At 51.1% G+C, this 17078-nt stretch overlaps 1 protein-coding gene across 2 annotated transcripts in view; it reads left to right on the top strand.

The window, feature by feature from the left end:
• Nucleotides 1–455: 455 nt before the first annotated feature.
• Nucleotides 456–17078, top strand: part of Aacs (acetoacetyl-CoA synthetase) — a 40275-nt gene continuing 23652 nt past the window's right edge. The window contains exons 1-4 of one of the 2 annotated variants that reach the window (XM_050146495.1): nt 456–735; nt 8056–8159; nt 9472–9592; nt 15178–15291. In XM_050146495.1, the coding sequence (XP_050002452.1) occupies nt 603–735; nt 8056–8159; nt 9472–9592; nt 15178–15291 (472 nt within the window). In that variant the 5' untranslated portion in view covers nt 456–602. The remainder of the gene's footprint in view (nt 736–8055; nt 8160–9471; nt 9593–15177; nt 15292–17078) is intronic. The other variant, XM_050146494.1, reaches the window with a different exon arrangement.

Here is a 17078-nt window from a genome sequence, read left to right as displayed (position 1 = left end):
TAACGCTTTTATTTTCGGTCCTGAGGATGGACCTGGAGTCTCACTTGCTCCATCTTTTTTTTTTTTTTTTTTTTTTAACAATACATACCCCACATACCGGTTACAACATCCTTGTGGGATGCGTGCATTGACACGCGTTTTTAGAGGTCTTCCCCCATCCGCAGACATCTGTCTGCAAGCGTTTTCTGCTTGAGACACCGCCGCAACTAAGTGACTGTAGAAGGAGCAACTTAATTTTGAATAAATGAATGAATGAATGAACGCGAGGGAAACACCCAGCAAGTTCTGCAACAGGTGAGGGCGTGGACCTTGCTCACCGCGTCTGCGCAGGCCAGCGCGCTTTTTTGGCAGCAAGCGCTGCATTTGCAGGCACCGCGGAGGGTTACAGCGAAGGGCGTGGTTTCAAGAGGTGTGGCTTTCTGGAGGCGGGGCGAAGCCTGCGTGGGGGCGTGGCCAGGCCGGGTGTCCCGCAGGCCGCGCGGGCGCTGGCACAGTCTCGCGCCGTCGTTCGTCCGCCCTGTGCCGAGCGGCTCGGCGCCTTACGCTCTACGCCGTACCCGCAGTCCCGGCCCGGCTGACTCCGGCCACGCAACTTCGCGACCATGTCCAAGCTGGCGAAGCTCGGGCGCGAGGAGATTATGGAGTGCCGGGTGATGTGGGAGCCTGACAGCAAGAAGGACACGCTGATGAACCGCTTCCGGGCGGCCGTGGGTGCCGCCTGCGGCCTGGCGCTGGGTGAGTGCGGGGCACGCGGCTAGTACACCCCCGTCCCGGGCCTTCCCGGAAGCGATTCACTCCAGAGAGGCCCGCTCTAGAAAGGTCCTTCCTAGCAGTTGGGCTAAGCCTGTGATGGATGGATGGATGGATGGCCGGGGTTCCTGTATTGGGGTTGGGGAAGCCCCCTGACTTGGGGGCACCCCTCCAGGGAGGTTCCTCTTTGGTCCCTTGATGAATGCCTGGTGTCCCTGTCTTGGAGTTGTGGGAGCCCCCCCTTGTCTTGGGGTCCTCCTAGGGAGGTCCCTCCTAGTTGTTGCCATGGACCTCTGGTGGATGGATGGCCAGGGTCCCTGTCCTGGAGTTGGGGAGCCCATGGTTCTTGGTCCTCCTCTAGGAGGTGCTGGTCTTTTGATGGTGTATCCTTCACTGTTGTGGGTAGCATCACCTCATACAGAGGCCTCCCTCCTGGCTGCAGCACCTTCCTGTAGGTGAGGCTCACCCTCTGGAAATGACAATCCCCCCCTCTGGTTCCTTGGATCTTTTGGTAGGTTTACCTGCTTGGGAAGTGGCTCCTGGGGTCTTGATTTCCAGCTTGTGGGGACTTCTGTTTGTCTGATGTGCAGTTCTTTTGGAGTTCATAGGATTCAAGTGACAGGCTCCCTCCATTTGCCTTTGCTAGGGACCAACTTGAAATTTCAGGTGCCTGAAAAGGTCGGAGTTTGTTCATCCTCCCTCCTTTAAGGTTGTGGTAGATGTTTAAACTCCCAGCCCCCAGACAGACCCTCCTTCCAGCCACTACCCTGATCTGTCTGGTTGTGGGTGGGGCAGAGGCCCTTCTGGGTGAGGCTCTTTCCTTATGCCCTCCCAGGGATCCATAAGGCTCGGGCTAGTCCCGTGGCCTGCTCTCTCAGGTGTCTGTAGAGGGTTTTCAACTCACAATGCTTTTTCTTCTTTATTTCTATCTCTCCCCCCCCCCCCCAACCATAGGGCCCTCCTTTGTTTCTGTTGGTGTCAATGTCTGTCTTGCTCCCAGGATCTTTCTCAGGGGGTTCCTTCCTGAATCTTCTCTTCCCTCACCCTGAGCTGCAGTTCAATTGGTCTCCTCCCCAGTGTTTGAGCAGCACTTGGCTTTCCTGCTTCCTTTTGCATGGTCACCCTGCTTGCTGGCTGGGGTAATCTTTTTGCTGTCGTTGGGTTCCCAGGCCCTCTGCATTCCCTTGTTGAATGAACATGGAATTGCAGGCATGCTCAGCCTGGAGATGGAAGTGGAGCCTCCACAGGCTTCCTTTCCTTCTCTAACCTGGCTCCGCCCCTTCCTTCCTTCCCTCTCACCTGGAGTCAGGTATTTGCCTGGCCGCTTGCGGGGCTTGCAGACTGTGAACAGTATAGGTGTAAGATTAGAGAAGAACCTTAACCCAACTCGATCAATGTCGGGATTGCTTCTGTTTCCTGTCCTCCATTCTGTGCCTGGACATCATCTGTCTCCCCGGCCAGCAGTGATGAGTGGGCCTGACACCTCAGAACGTGGCTCCACCGAGGGCGGCCCTTTGAAGTGGACTAGACCTTTCTCCATAGCAAGAGAACAGTAGGGAACTGTAACCTGACACTCTGCAGGGACCTGGCTGCACCACTGCTGCTGTGTGTCCGGGAACCAGTCTTCAGCTTGCCCCAGGCCTCGGTTTCCTCATCTTTAAAAGGAGCATGCGGGAGACTACCAGTTGTATCCTGGTGGAGAGATGGCAGGCCCAGTGCCGAGCATTGAGCACTGTACACTATCACTGGCTGGAGGTTTGCTGAGTAACCCCTTAGCTTTAAGTCCTTTCCTTCAAGTCTCTGGCTGCTGGTGGGTTCAGGCTTGATCTTTAGAGGTTTGTTGACTCTCTTGTGTTTAAAGGTTGGGAGGCAGCTTGGCGGTGGTGGCGCTGTGGTGGTGCAGTGCTTGGGAAGCAGAGGCAGGCAGATCTCTGTGAGTTCCAGGCCAGCCTGGTCTACAGAGAGAGTTCCAGGACAGCCAAGGCTACACAGAAAAGCCCTGCCTTAAAAACAAACCAAAGTTGGGAGGATTACCAGCTGGGGTGGCTCACACTCAGGCGCTTAGGCAGAAGGATTGCTGTGAGTTCAAGGATTTCTGGGATGACCCGAGTGAGACCCTGTCTCCGAAACAGTTACGACAAAATAATGCCGAAGGGCTAGATATGGAAACCCAGAACTTGTCTGTGCAGTGTTCCCACTTCATGGGTGGTGGTTGCATGGCCCCTCCGTTTGCTCTTTCCTCCTTTCCTTCCTTCTTCCCTTTTCCTGCCTGGCCTTGGCTTTTGGGGATCTTTCAGGTTTAATTCAAATGCTGTCTTCTGAATGTTGTGTCTTTTCTCCCTGCTCCATTTGCTTTCTCATATTGTTCTGCTCCTGCCTTGCTGGTTCACGCATGGTGAGCATTCTTGTGTAGAGTCAGAGTGTACCCCCCCCCACAATGGCTCACTCCTAGCAACTTTTTTTTCTTTTGAGACAAGGTCTCACTCTCTATGTAATCCTGGTTAGCCTCGAACTCACTATATAGATTAGGCTGGCCTTAAACTCTCAGAGATCCACTTGCTTCTGCCTCTTAAGCCCTGGAATTAAAAGCAGGCATGCGCCACCACACTTGGCTGACCTTAAACTCACCATCCTGCTTTTACCTTTTGAATGTTCTGGTTACAGTCATGCACCCAAGCATTTCATTTAAAACTAAGATTTTTATTTTTCTCTTTTCTTCATTTTTTTTAAATATTTATTTATTACGTATACAATATTCTGTCTGTGTGTACGCCTGCAGGTCAGAAGAGGGCACCAGACTCCATTACAGATGGTTGTGAGCCACCATGTGGTTTCTGGGAACTGAACTCAGGACCTTTGGAAGAACAGTCAATGCTCTTAACCTCTGAGCCATCTCTCCAGCCCCAAAACTAAGATTTTTAAATGCTAGCTCCTAGTTCAGAGTCTTGGTTGAGTGTTAAACACCCTGACCCAAATGTGCCTGTGGTCACCTGGGCCTTGGATTGCTGCCCCTGAGTGGATTCCCGGCTCACTCCATGATGTAGGAAACAACAGTGGAAAAGTTCTCACACAAGGTCCCCTGGGTGCTGAGATGCCCTTGTGACCATCAGTTCCCTAGGTTTGTAGTGCTGGCCACGCTCCTTAGTGATGTTGTCGCTGGGCACACTTCTTTTCTCTAGCGGTTGAACCCAGGGTCTCCCACATGTTAGACAGGCTCTACTGTGATCTGCACTCCAAACCTCTCATTTTTTAATTTAATTTTATTTTTTGAGACAAGGTCTCTCTTCATAGGCCTGACTGTCCTGGAAATCACCATGTAGACCAGGCTGGCCTTGAACTCACAGAAGTTCCTCCCGGTCTGCCTCCCTCCTGAGCGCTGGGATTACAGACATGCCTGGCCAGGGTCTTGACAATTGTTCAGGCTGGTTTGGAACTTGCTCTATAGACCAAACTTGACTCTTTTGATCCTCCTGCCTCAATATCCTGAGTAGCTGGAATGGCAGACGTGAGCCACCAGGCCCAACCTGAACCCGCTTTTGTGTCTAGGCAGTCTTATCAACTGGGGAAGCATTTTGCATCCAGAGCCTGCCATTCCTGAGGACCCAGTTGAAGAAGCCTGAGGGAGGAAGAGTAGCTGTGGGGCCTGTTTGGCTAGTGTTGTTTCCCACAGGTGCATGACGCTGTCTCTCTAGGGAGCTGCCCCAGCCTTGTGCTGCCCTCTGCCTGCCTCGATTGAGGTGCCACACACTACTACATATTAAGTCTTGTGATGGCCGGTCATGTACGTATAGACTCAATATATACCACCGAGGTGCCGTGTGTGATCTTCATGCAGATGGAGGGGTGATACCAATGGTGGATGCCTTTGAGTGCCTTTCCTATGCAGGGTGACCCTGGGATAGGCATCACTAGCCTCCCCCTACGGAGAGAGAAACTGAGGCTCAGAGGGGGTCAGTCATGTCTGAGGTCGCTCAGAGTGGCAGGGGTTGAATGCAGTTGATGTGGGTTTTGTTCTCTGTAGCCCTGTGTCCTATTGGTTTCCACAGCAGCTGTGTCATCACCTGCATTCATTAGACTGGAGTGCCCCTGCTCAGAGGTAGGACAGCTCGCCCCAGGCCATTTGCTCAGAAGTGGCAGAATGGGTGATAATCTGACTCACCTAGCCTGACCTGGAGCCAGAGTAAATTCTTTCACTGGTGTGGGAGAATCTGAAGCCTTTTGTCAACAGTTTGAAGTGACCCATATGGGAAACTATGTCCTGGAGAGGCAGAGTAACCTGTCAGAGCCTGACCAGCAAAATCACTCTGGCTCAACAGGGTTTCTCTGTAGCCTTGGAGCCTGTCCTGGCCCCCGAGGGCTGGGATTTAAGGTGTCTACCACCCCACCACCACCACCACTCATCACAACCACTACCCACCACCACCACCACCACCGTCCTTGCAAGGCTCAACCTTTAGAGATTCCCTGACCTGCGTTTCCCAGCATGCTAGATCTACTTTGTATACGTCCCACCTGGGGCCCAGAGGAGGTTGAGACATTGTTGCCATGACCCAGTGCCTTCTTGAAGTCTAGGACTGCAAAGCCCCACGTCCGACTTTGCTGTGTCTTTCCCCCTTGTCTCTTCATCTCCAGACACTTTGCTTCCCTTGCTGCATGTTCCCGCTCCTACTCCCGGCCCCCCTTTCCCCCTCCCCTGCTGCAGCTGTCCACGCTTGTGCACTAAGCGCCTTAACCTCTGAGCTGCCTCTCCAGCTCCCACACCCAGTCTTTAGCTGGGCAGGATCTGCAGAGGGAGCTCAGGTGGCTTTGGGTCTCTTGTAGCACACCAGTCCCTGCTGCATTCTCTCATCTCTGTCTTGCAGAGACTCAGGGTCTCTGAAGCACGAGTTCACGTGCACATGTTGAGGATTGTTTCAGGTAGTTTGGTTGGGTTTCTTTCACATGCCTGGATTACCAGAGGAACCTGCACCCCGAGACAGGAGTCTGAGGGAGTGAGTTCCAGGTTTCAGTGATACCCCACCCTTGTTGAGAGAGCTTGTGGGTTCTCCCAAGCCTAGGGGACTGATCTGCTTGTAGAGTGTCATGAGTGAAACTGGAGGACTCCAGGAGTGGCTAACCCGGGCTCATTTGTGTGGAGACGTCTCTCCTCCAGCAATGTTCACCCCTCTCAGTGAGCCCATGACTCAGGGGACTTTGCTATTGACTTTTTCCTCCTCTGTGGTCCTGAGGATCGAACCCTTTCTCTTTTTTTTAATCTTTTCTTTTTTGTTTGTTTGTTTGCTTTTTGAGACAGGGTTTCTCTGTGTAACTTTGGAGCCTGCCCTAAAACTTGCTCTGAAGATCAGGCTGGTTCCCCCCCCTCTCCCAGACAGGGTTTCTCTGTAGCTTTGGAGCCTATCCTGGGAACTAGCTCTTGTAGACCAGGCTGGCCTTGAACTCACAGGCCTGCGGGGCCTCTGCTCTGTCCCTCCTGGGATTAAAGGCATGTGCCACCACCCAGCCCGAATCCTCTTTTTTTTTTTTTTTTTTAAAGATTTACTTATTATGTATATATTTTTCTGCCTTTATGTATGCCTGCATGCCAGATGAGGGCGCCAGATCTCATTACAGATGGTTGTGAGCCACCATGTGGTTGCTGGGAATTGAACTCAGGACCTCTGGAAGAGCAGCCAGTGCTCTTAACCTCTGAGCCATCTCTCCAGTCCCCCACCCCCCCCAATCCTCTTTTTAATTCTTATTTTTGAGAAGTGGTCTCAGTCACCTCGCCCAGGCAGACCTTGAATTCAACTAGGCTGGCCTTGAACTTATCTCCCAGTCTTAAGCTCCTGGGCAGCTGGAATTCTTGCCCCCAAGCCTGGCCCGCAGGTCAGTTTTGGGTGAACCCGTGTTCTGTTAAACAAACCTGGAGACAGTCTGGTGTGGTGGCTCACATTTAATCTCAGCACTCGGGAGGCAGAGGCACTCAGATCTCTGAGGCAGAGGCCAGCCTGGTCTATATAGTGAGACTCTTTTTCAAAAAGAGAGAGACAGAGAGATAAGAGAAACACACACCAAGAATAAACTTTCAGAGTAGGTTCTGGAGAGAGAACTCAGTAAGGAAGGGCACCTACTCCTAGGGGAGATGACTTAAGTTTGATCCCCCAAATCCACATAGCAGAAGGAGAGAATAGGCTCCCAAAAGTTCTGTGTGATGTTGTGTGTATACTAGCGCCCCCCCCCCCCCCCAATAAAAAGTAGCTATGTTAAGCAGGGACTGAGGCGATGACTCAGGTGGATACTCTGCGAGCTTGAGGACTGGAATTGGGTCCGCAGACCCACATCAGAAAGGCTTGTGTTCCTGTAATCCTTGCTGTGGACAACTGGGGCTCACTGTAGCCAGCCTAACCTATTCGATCTCTTGATCGTCTCAAAAACCAAGCTGGGGCTGGGAAGATCACTCCAGATTAAGAGTATATGATACTCTTGTAGAAACCTGGATTCAGTTCCCAGCACCCACATGGCAGCTCACAGTTGTCTGTAATTCTCGTTCCAGGGGACTGGACTTTCTTTTCTGGCCTCCATGGGCACCAGGCACAAATGATGCACAGATGTATAGGAAGGCAACACACACACATAAAATAAGCAAATCTTTAATTTCAGCGCTCAGGAGGCAGAAGTGGGCAGGTCCCTGTGAGTTCAAGGCCAGCTTGGTCTACAAAGTGAGTTCCAGGACAGCCACAGCCAGGGCAATTACACAAAGAAACCCTATCTTGAAAAACCAACCAACCGCCGGGCAATGGTGGCGCACGTCTTTAATCCCAGCACTCGGGAGGCAGAGGCAGGCGGATTTCTGTGAGTTCGAGACCAGCCTGGTTTACAGAGCTAGTGCCAGGACAGGCTCCAAAGCCACAGAGAAACCCTGTCTCGAAAAACCAAAAAAAAAAAAAAAAAAAAAAAAAAACCAAAAAAAAACCCAACCAACCAACCAAACAAAAACCTTTAAAAAACCCAGACAGATAAATGGATGGTGACTGAGGAATGGCACCTGTGCCTCCACATGGGCACACATACACGCACACAAAGATACCAAGCCGAGTGTGCTGCTGCGCCCAGAGGACTGTAGCAGGAGGATCAAGAGTTTGAGGCCAGCTTAGGCTCTCTTGGGGACTGTGGATGAAGGGGGGTTTAGTTCCTTCCAGTCACTCAGGGTGTTAGAGTCACGGAGTCTTTGGCATGTGAGGTTCTCAGGCCCCGGGCTTACCGCTAAGGGGCTCCGTTTTGAGACTGGGCTGAAAGGTGCTGTTTTTCTTTCTTTTTTTCTTTTAGGGAATTATGATGACTTGTACCACTGGTCTGTACGGTCATATTCAGACTTCTGGGCTGAGTTCTGGAAGTTCAGTGGGATAGTCCACTCACGAATGTATGATGAGGTAAGTGGGTCTGGCCACACTCGTGTCCCCTCTCATGTCTGCTTTTAAAATCCCATGTGTGGGCCAGCAACACGGCTCAGTGGCCTGATGATCCGAGCTTGACCCCCTGGGACCCACATGATGGGAAGAGAGAACTGACTCCTCCAAGTTCCTTACACCTCCTCACAGTGAACACCCCTCCCACATGCACACATTAAACATGTAAGAGGTGTGACTGTGGAGAGGCGGCTCAGAGGTTTAGAGCATTATTGGCTGCTCTTCCAAGGATCTGGGTTCAGTTCCCAGCACTCATATAACAGCTCACAACAGCCTGTAACTCTTGTTGCAGGGGACCCAACATCCTCTTCTGGCTTCCACAAGGCTTCCTCTGCACATATGTGGTGCACAAACATTCATGCAGGCAAAACATCTACACGTACTATAAAATAAAAAAATTAAAATTAAAATAGCACACAGGAGGCTGAAGCAGTAGAATTGCAAGCTTGGAGCCAACCTGGGCTACATAGGAAGCTGCTGTCTCAGATAGCCCCAGACAACACCTCCCTCCCACATGATAAGCCCCGTGAGAAGGAGCAGAGTGTGTCTTTGAAATGGGCAGTCTGAGGTGTAAGCACATCCGCATTGTTATGGTTATGTTGATTTTGAGGAGGCCTTCCAGAGAGCTTTCATCTCTCGGTGCTCAGGTGCTCAATAAAATGATGCTGTGGGCCGAGAGTCAGTATCTGAAGTGCTTGTGGCAAAGCCTTCTGTGAGGCTGATGTGTGGCGCTCAGGGAAGGAAGCCAAGGTCTCAGCACCAAGGGGAAGACTGAGTTGTGTTCCCAGAGAGTTGTGGGTGGGGTGGGGATGGGTCAGGGCTCAGGCTTGCCTCCTGGTTTTGGTGTGTCTGTGGGCCTGGGATCTACTGATTTTCTTTTGTGTTTGGCATGCACCTGGGGACTTTGTGATACTGAACAGGTGCTCTCCAAGTGAGCCACATTCCAGTTCCTGACATCGCTGCCCCTTCTTTGTTTTTCTCTATGTAGAACTCTCTGTAGACCAGGCTGGTCTCAAACTTCTTATGCTTTTGCCTCCACCCCCTGAGTACTAGAATAACAGGCCTGAACTCCCCACTTCCGGCCTGGGCATTTCCTTTACTTCCTGTTTAGCTAAAACGGTCGTAAATAGGTGTTCAGTAAATTCTGTTGTAATTTCCGGGGGTGGCTTCCCTGAGTGCAGGGCTGGGCTGTCTCCACAGGTCAAGGATGGTATATGGGTGATAACATCTGACATCTGAGTTGAGCCCTTGGCTCCCTTCTGCTGCCCCCCTGCAGGTCGTGGACACATCCAGAGGAATTGCAGATGTCCCTGAGTGGTTCAGAGGCAGCCGCCTCAACTATGCAGAGAACCTCCTACGGCACAAGGAGAACGACAAAGTCGCCCTTTACGTGGCCCGTGAGTCCTCTCCATGTCCTGGGTGGTGAATGTGTGTGGCCCTGTGGGTATGGAGGCGCTGCAGGGAGGGTTCCGACTGGGTATTGGTATATTGGTCTATGCCCTCCTGACGTAATAGACCCCTCTGTGGGAGATGGAGAGGGCTGGTCTGAGGAGGGTTCGGCTGCTGCTTGTTTCCCATGTGTTTCTGTGTGTGGTGTGTCTTTGTGTGTGCACCTTCAGGAGTGTGCAGGTGCACAGTGTGTGAGTGTGGAGACCAGAGGGCAACTCAGGCCCTCATGCTACAGTTTTGAGTTGTTTCCGGGGCACTGCTCACTCCCCTTTGAGTAATAACACTTTCTCCTCTTCAGTCAGGCTGTCTGCTTACTGTGAGAGTGGGCCTTAGTGGAAGTTAAGTGGGTGGAGCTTCCTGGGGTCATTAGCTTTTTGTTCATTAGCATTTGGTTTTTTAGACAGTGCCAATATCTACTACCAGTGAGAGCCACTGGGTCCGTTAGGGGCTTGGCCCTAAAGCGAAGGACCAGTGTGTTGGTGTCTGTCCCACTCTGACTGGTCAGTTTCCTTAGTCTTTATCAAGGTTTTTTGTTTGTTTTGTTTACTTAGAAGTGTACAGGGAAGGGAGTGTTAAGGATCACTGGGCTTGGTGTAGGACTAAGTGAGCTTGAGTGAGGTTTTTAGTTCAAAACCAAGCCATGTTACTGTTTCTTTTTTTTTTTTAACTCTTTGGGGGCCCACCACCCAGCTCCTGATTATTCTTACTTGTGAACGCCTGGCCTTAGCTTGGCTTGTTTCTAGCCAGCTTTTCTAACTTAAATTATCCTGCTTCTCTTTAACTACATTTTGCCTCTGGGATTTACCTACCTTTCTTTCTTTCTTTCTTTCTTTCTTTCTTTCTTTCTTTCTTTCTTTCTTTCTTTCTAGATTTATTTATTTATTATGTATATAACATTCTGCCTCCATGTATGCCTGAAGGCCAGAAGAGGGCATCAGATCTCATTACAGATGGTTGTGAGCCACCATGTGGTTGCTGGGAATTGAACTCAGGACCTCTGGAAGAGCAGTCAGTGCTCTTAACCACTGAGCCATCTCTCTGGCCCCATTTTTACCTTTCTTTATTCTATATGTCTTTCTGTCTTTCTTACTCCGTGGCTGGCTGTGTGACTAGGTGTTTGGCCCCTGGAATCCTCCCTTCTTGTTTTCTGGTTCCTCACTTCTCTAAGCTTAGATTTCTTCCATCTATTCTCTCTGTCCGGCAGCTCTGCCTAGCCCTCTCCTGCCTCGCTGTTAGCTATTAGCTCTTTATTAGACCGATCAGGAGTTTTAGGCAGGAAAATAATATAGTTTCACAGATTTAAACAAGTGCAAAATAAAAGAATGCAACACATCTTTGCATCATTAAATAAATAAATAAATTCCATCGCATAAATAAGTGTAACACATCTTCAGCTAATATTCCATAACACAGCCACATACTGTTGCTGTGTGACTTTAGGTAAGCTGCTCAGCCTCTCTGGCTGTTTCTGCACTGCCAGGTGGCACAGATGATAGCACTGTTATCCCACTGTTGTTGGGATAAGATGGGCATATCTGTTTGTTTGTGTGTGTGCTCATGCGTGCATGCCATGTCTTAGAACAGTCCTCGGCACAGAGGATATATGCGGGCTCCTCTATCGAGGTTCTATGTTGGAAATCTGTGCTGCTTTTAACATGGCGGCTGCCCAGTTCCCATATAGCTTCCTGGAGCATCTCTGGTGGTCCCCGCCTGAGATTTCAGAGTCCATGGCCACTTTCGACACGAATGCCCAGCACAGTGCTCATGTCAGGTTTGGGCAATGAACAACAACACCTTTTGCTTCTTCTTCCTCCCTTGGGTTCATCGCCCCATGGTTCAGTTCAGACTGAGGCGTTGGCTCAGATACCTGCCAGCCAGCCTCCCGTCTCCTCATGGATCCACTCCTCAGACCCAGGCAGGTGCCGGAACTGCTGCTTTGAGCCGTACGGGCAAGTCCCTCCTCTCAGGAAGTTGATGGTCTAGGGGAAGGCCCTTAGTGTTGGGAAGAACAAAATAGCCTAAGAAAAGAACTGGTGGGCTGAGGGGGCCTTGCTTTGGTCAGAGCAGCTTGGGGCAAGGTGAGGGGATGCCTTCTTTCTGTGAACTCACCTGTCCCCCCCCCCCCCCGTTTTTGTAATCATGGCTCATGGCCTCTTGCATTCAGTTGTCCTGTGCCTTGAACTCACAGAGATCTGCTTGCCTCTGCCTCCACTGCCTGGCTAACATTAGCTTTTTAAGGTCTGTCTTGTTACACCCACCAGTGTTTCCTTCCTGAACACCCATAAGGCCCCATTGCCTGGATGTCTAAGTCTGTGTGCATCAGAGGCTTGTGAAGGCTGCTCTGCTCCAGCCCCAGGCTCCTGGTTTGATGCCTCCTTACCCTCCTCTCTGGACTGTATGCACACATGGTTCCTGGTCTGACACCGCCTTGCCTTCCTCTCTGGACCGTACACACACACACACACACACACACACACACACACACACACACACACACGTGCTTTACTCGGTGCTCACATGCTTCATGAGCTCTTGATTTCTCTCACTGCAATATGGGAACAGACTTAACCTCTTAAACCTTAAACCCAAAACCACAAAACAGTGGCCTTCCTGATGTTAGGACACACTGAACTACTTCTCAGGGTTTGTGGTACGGACATTCTGGTGGGTGCTGAGCCAAGGGTGATCCCCCCTCCCTGTGCCCCAGTCCCCTCTCTCCTAGAACACAGCTCAGCTGGGTTGGCATTTCTGTAAATTCTGCCTACCGTGGGTGGAGGAGCCCTCTTCTATCTCACTCTCTGTTCCCTCCCTTCCTTAAAGGTGGAGTTTTGCTGAGTCCACTTTCCTTCTTCTTGTCAGAGCAGCAGGTGCCCCTAAGCCAGGGCTCCCTGTCAGCCTGTAAATTTGTGCTGAGAAGTAAGCTCAGGGTCTGACACCTCGCACTGAGCTTGCTCTCCTCCCTGGTCCAGAGTTGGCCTTCCCAAGGCTCATGGTGAGCAGCATGGGAACTTGAAGATCACTGTGTTTCATTTTCTGCTGTTTTTCCAACTCACCTCTGCCCCCGTGCCCCACAGGTGTCACCTGGCTGCACCCTGCTCACCTAGGCATCCACTACAGCTCTCAGGCTCCTGCGCTAAAGCCTCCTGCATGTCAGCCTTCTTGCTCCACTGAGCGGCCAGCAGCCCCTCAAGACTCATCAGCTCATCGAGGCTTTTGTCAGCACGGCCGCAGTGCTCTCTGAATATTGCCACCAGGGATAAAAAATGGCCCAGGTTGTAGAGGTTGTAGATACGGCACACACCAGGACACCAGTTTTGTGCCTCGGAATGAGGAGGCTTGCTCTCTTTGCAATTTCTTTTCTTTTCTTTTTTTTTTTTTAACCTCTATTTCGTTTATTTTTACTTTTATTTTATATTCTCTGTATCTTTGTCCTGGAATAACTCTGTAGACCAGGCTGTCCTTGAACTCTCAGAGATCCGCCTGTCTCTGCTCTCTTTGCAATTTCAAACCACAAAACTCCCTGCCTCCTCTTCCCAAAGCCATTGACCTTCCAGGACTCCATTTCCTTCACAGCGCAGTGCAGTGGCTGTGCAGGGTGACAAAACACCTGACAGCCCATCTTAGGTTTGCCACCTCCATCCTCAGTTCTTTTGGCTTTAGCTGGCTGACAGGGGCTGGTTTACTGCTGCCTGCTGAGGCCTCACCCCTCACCATGGAGGGCCTCTACAAAGCATGCAAGAGTCCTTACAGCAGGCAGCTGGCTCCCCACAGTGGGGCCCCTGGGCAGATGCAAGATCTTATTTTTGTGCTGGGATAGGCATGCTTTGCCATTGATCTTGTCTGCAGTGCAATTTTACTTCTACTTAGAGCAGAGGTTCTCACCCTGGGGTCAAAAGACCCTTTCACGGGGGTAACATGAGATATTTACATTACAGTTCATATCAGTAGCAAAATTACAGTTAAGAGATAGCAATGCAATAATGTTATGGTTGGAGGTCACCACAATATGAGGAACTGTATTAAATAAAGGGTTGCAACATTAGGAAGGTTGAGAACCACTGACTTAGAGACAGTGTTATTCACTTAGTGGCCCTGACTGACTTGGAACATGGGCTTGAGTGGGCAGCCCAGCTGTTACTCGTGGTTTCCACAGTAACCCACTGGTCACTTGGGCTAGGCCTGTGAAACTGCAGGGGCTGTGTGAAGCACCTGCTCCACTGCCGTTTTCAGTTCTCAGCAGTTAATAGGTAGAAGTCAGCGTGGATGTTTTAACATAATTTCTTCGCTGAAGACTCTTGTGAGCCTTGGAGAGCCCTCACAGTGAGGCCTCTGCAGGCAGCAGTGATCATTTAATGTTCTTTTGCTCTTTTGGTGGTAGGCAGGTTAGCAAGATCTTACTTTGTATCCCTGGCCGGCCCTGGAACTCACTGTGTAGACCTTGCTGACTTTAAACTCAGGTTCACCTGCCTCTGCTTCAAAATGTGTGCCGCCACACCCAGCTCATTTAATTTGTTTTATTCATACTGTTTAATTTTTGCATTGGCTAGTCAGTACAAAGATAACCATCGAAGCCTGACTGAAGGTGGACTGCTACTCAGCAATGAAAGGGAGGTGACAGATGCTGAAAACAGGGTAGACAGTCCTACATGTGCCACACTGAGGGGAAGCCCAAGGGCAGTCTCAAGGGCGGCTGCTGTGTCTGTCTGGCCATAGAAACTGGTAATCCCAAAGATGGGAGGAGAAAGACCAGCTACCCAAATCATCCTGGCCAAATTAACTAAAGCAAGCTTTTTATTTGTGTACACAGACTGCCTTCTCCTAAGGCAGGGTTCGAGAGGTCACATTGGTCATGAGGAAGACAAGGTTTTTATAGCTCAGGGGTAGTGAGTTTCTAAATAGGTGGCAAAATGGGTGGGGTTACAGGAGCAGCACTTACGTATAATAAGTTAGTCATACATAAAGACCTCCTGAAACAAAGACAAGGTGGTCATAACAAAGTAGTCATAGTAACAGGTAGTCATAACAACCTTTTGACATGGTTGCCATTTCTTGGAACAGGCAGTACAGAACCATTTGTAGTTAAGATTACAGATGGGGCATAGGCCAATCCTTTCACCATTCAGACTGTCTAGATGGGTAGCAGATTGGCAGTTCCTGGGGGCAGAAGACAATGAGGGATGTGTGACTGCAGGGTGGTTCTGATGATGGACATGTGGTGGTGGCAGTGCCAGGAAGTGTCACAGGTGACAGCTGGGCACATGCTGGCTTCATATTGGTTTCCCTGCCGACCTCCATATTGCACTCTGGGGTCCTCCCACCTTCTGCCAGTCTGGTTATTTTCATCAGCATCTCCTCTTGGGAATCCCTCCTGTAGTTGGAGTCTAGGTAGCCCCGGGCCTGGCTCTCTCAAGTGGTGCCACCCTGGCCTTGTTCTGCATGGTCCCATGTATAGGTCCTTTTCTTCTGTCCTGTCTGACTCAGGTCCCTTCCTGCATGGCCTGTGCATGCTTGAGCTGTCCTGTTCTCTTTTCAGGGGAAGGCAGAGAGGAGATTGTGAAGGTGACCTTTGGAGAGCTGCGGCAGCAGGTGGCTCTGTTTGCAGCCGCCATGAGGAAGATGGGTGTGAAGAAGGGGGACCGTGTGGTCGGTAAGAGCTTTTCTCCTCCCTCTCTTTTCTTTCTTTCTTCTCCTCATCTCTTTTTTCCCTCCCCTTCTCCTTTTTCCCTCTCCTCCCCCTTCCCTTTGGTAAATGCCTTTTAGTGCTGTGGTGGTTCAATCCCTAGTACCAAACTCAAACCAAATCAAACCAAGCAAACAACAAAATGGCCCAGAAAGTGGAGAGACTTGAAAAAGTTTAGCCATGTGTAGAGCACACCCCTATATGACTCCAGCCTTATACATGGGTCAGAGTTGATTCAGAGTGTGAATTGCAGAATGGCCTGGGTGTGGTGGTGCACCCGTCATTCCAGAATCTGGGAGGCAGGAGGATTGCAAGTTCCAGACCAGCTCAGGTTCCATAGGGAGATCACATCTCAAAACAAAGCCAATAACAACATAAAACAACAAGAAAGATAAGGTAAGAACCCCCTACCCCACTGTTCTGTGGGGACCAGGAATTCTCTTCATTGTGTTTCCGGAGCAGAAAGTGGCAAGGATATCCATCCAGGTGTGGTCTGTGCAGCTGGTAGATTAACAGGTGCACATAGGTGTTAGCGCTGCCGTGGGGCAGTGTGGAGGAGGAAAGGGGCCAAGCAGCAACATAACCTGTGCCCTGCGGATGATGAGAACAAGGTGTCTGTAGGAAGGGGGGCGCTGTGACAGATGCCAGGCACTTACCTGTCATGGCTTTTCACCTCTACCTGCCCCACCCAGAGCTGCTCAGAGCCTTATTCCCTCTCAGTGCCTTTCTTCCCCAAAAGATGTACAGAACCCTAATGCAGTCAGTGTGGACAGAGGGAGTCTCTGGACTTGGGCCAGGAGCTTATTGGGGACTGCTGTTCAGGAGGCACACTGAAATCTGCAGGCCTCCAGGCCTGGAAGTCCCTCCCGAACTGTCACTGCACCCCACTGTTCCCTCAGGTGCTTTATACTTCCCGCTGAGAGCCGCGCAGCCACCGTCCAGTCCTGCTTTCATCTTGGTTTCGCAGCAGGAGGAAGGCCTGTGGGGAGCTGCCCTTCACCCAGCAACTTCAGTTAGTTAATGGCGGGTAGGGTGTGCCCAGGGAGAGCCACTCTTCCAGGGCAGCTTGGGGCGCAGTCCCTGACCCACAGTTGGACAAGGCCACAGGCCAAGGCGATGATCTGAGTGGTTACGTGCCATTTTCTGGCAGGGTTATGCCTCTCTTGCAGAGACTGGCTGACAGCAGATGCCAGCTTGTGTTTGCAGAGGGTGGGTCTGCAGCCACAGCGCAGGGAGCAGATCCGGGGCAGGCCCTCTGCAGCTCCTTCTTAGACGGTGGGCAGGGCATGGAGTGGTGGGCGGGGCGTGGAGTGAGCACAGCCTGTGCTGGTTGGCAGGAAAGGTGTGTGCCAGCTCACCCCACTCTGTTGCCTGACTTCTGTTTCCCCACTGCACCTGGCACACCTCCCTAGGGGCCACCCCGGCAATGCTTCGGCAGATTCCCCACCACTCTCCAGTGTCAGCTTGACTCTTTTTTGGCTCATGCCTCTGATGTCATCTTTCTGTTGTTTGTCTGGCCTGCATTCTCTGGGGATGGGCTCTGTGTCTGTCCCCGAAGATAGGCTCTGTTTCCATTCTTGGCCTGACACATGCTGCGAAGGCCAGGCACACAGCTGGCATCCAATAAATAGCTGTTAGGGGAATGTGTGTGAGGACCGGGCCAGCAGTCCGTCAGCTGAGGTCTTCATTCGTTTGTCTTTGGAGGCAGCCCCTGTTATGTGGCCCAGGCTGGCCTGGAACTTAGCTCCTTGTGC

Source organism: Alexandromys fortis, unplaced genomic scaffold (genome assembly GCF_014885135.2).
Source record: "Alexandromys fortis isolate MF-2015 unplaced genomic scaffold, M_Fortis_MF-2015_v1.1 scaffold_56, whole genome shotgun sequence".
Taxonomy (NCBI): Eukaryota; Metazoa; Chordata; class Mammalia; order Rodentia; family Cricetidae; genus Alexandromys; species Alexandromys fortis.
Note: the sequence above shows the minus strand (reverse complement) of the source record. Positions and strands in the feature narration are given on the sequence as shown.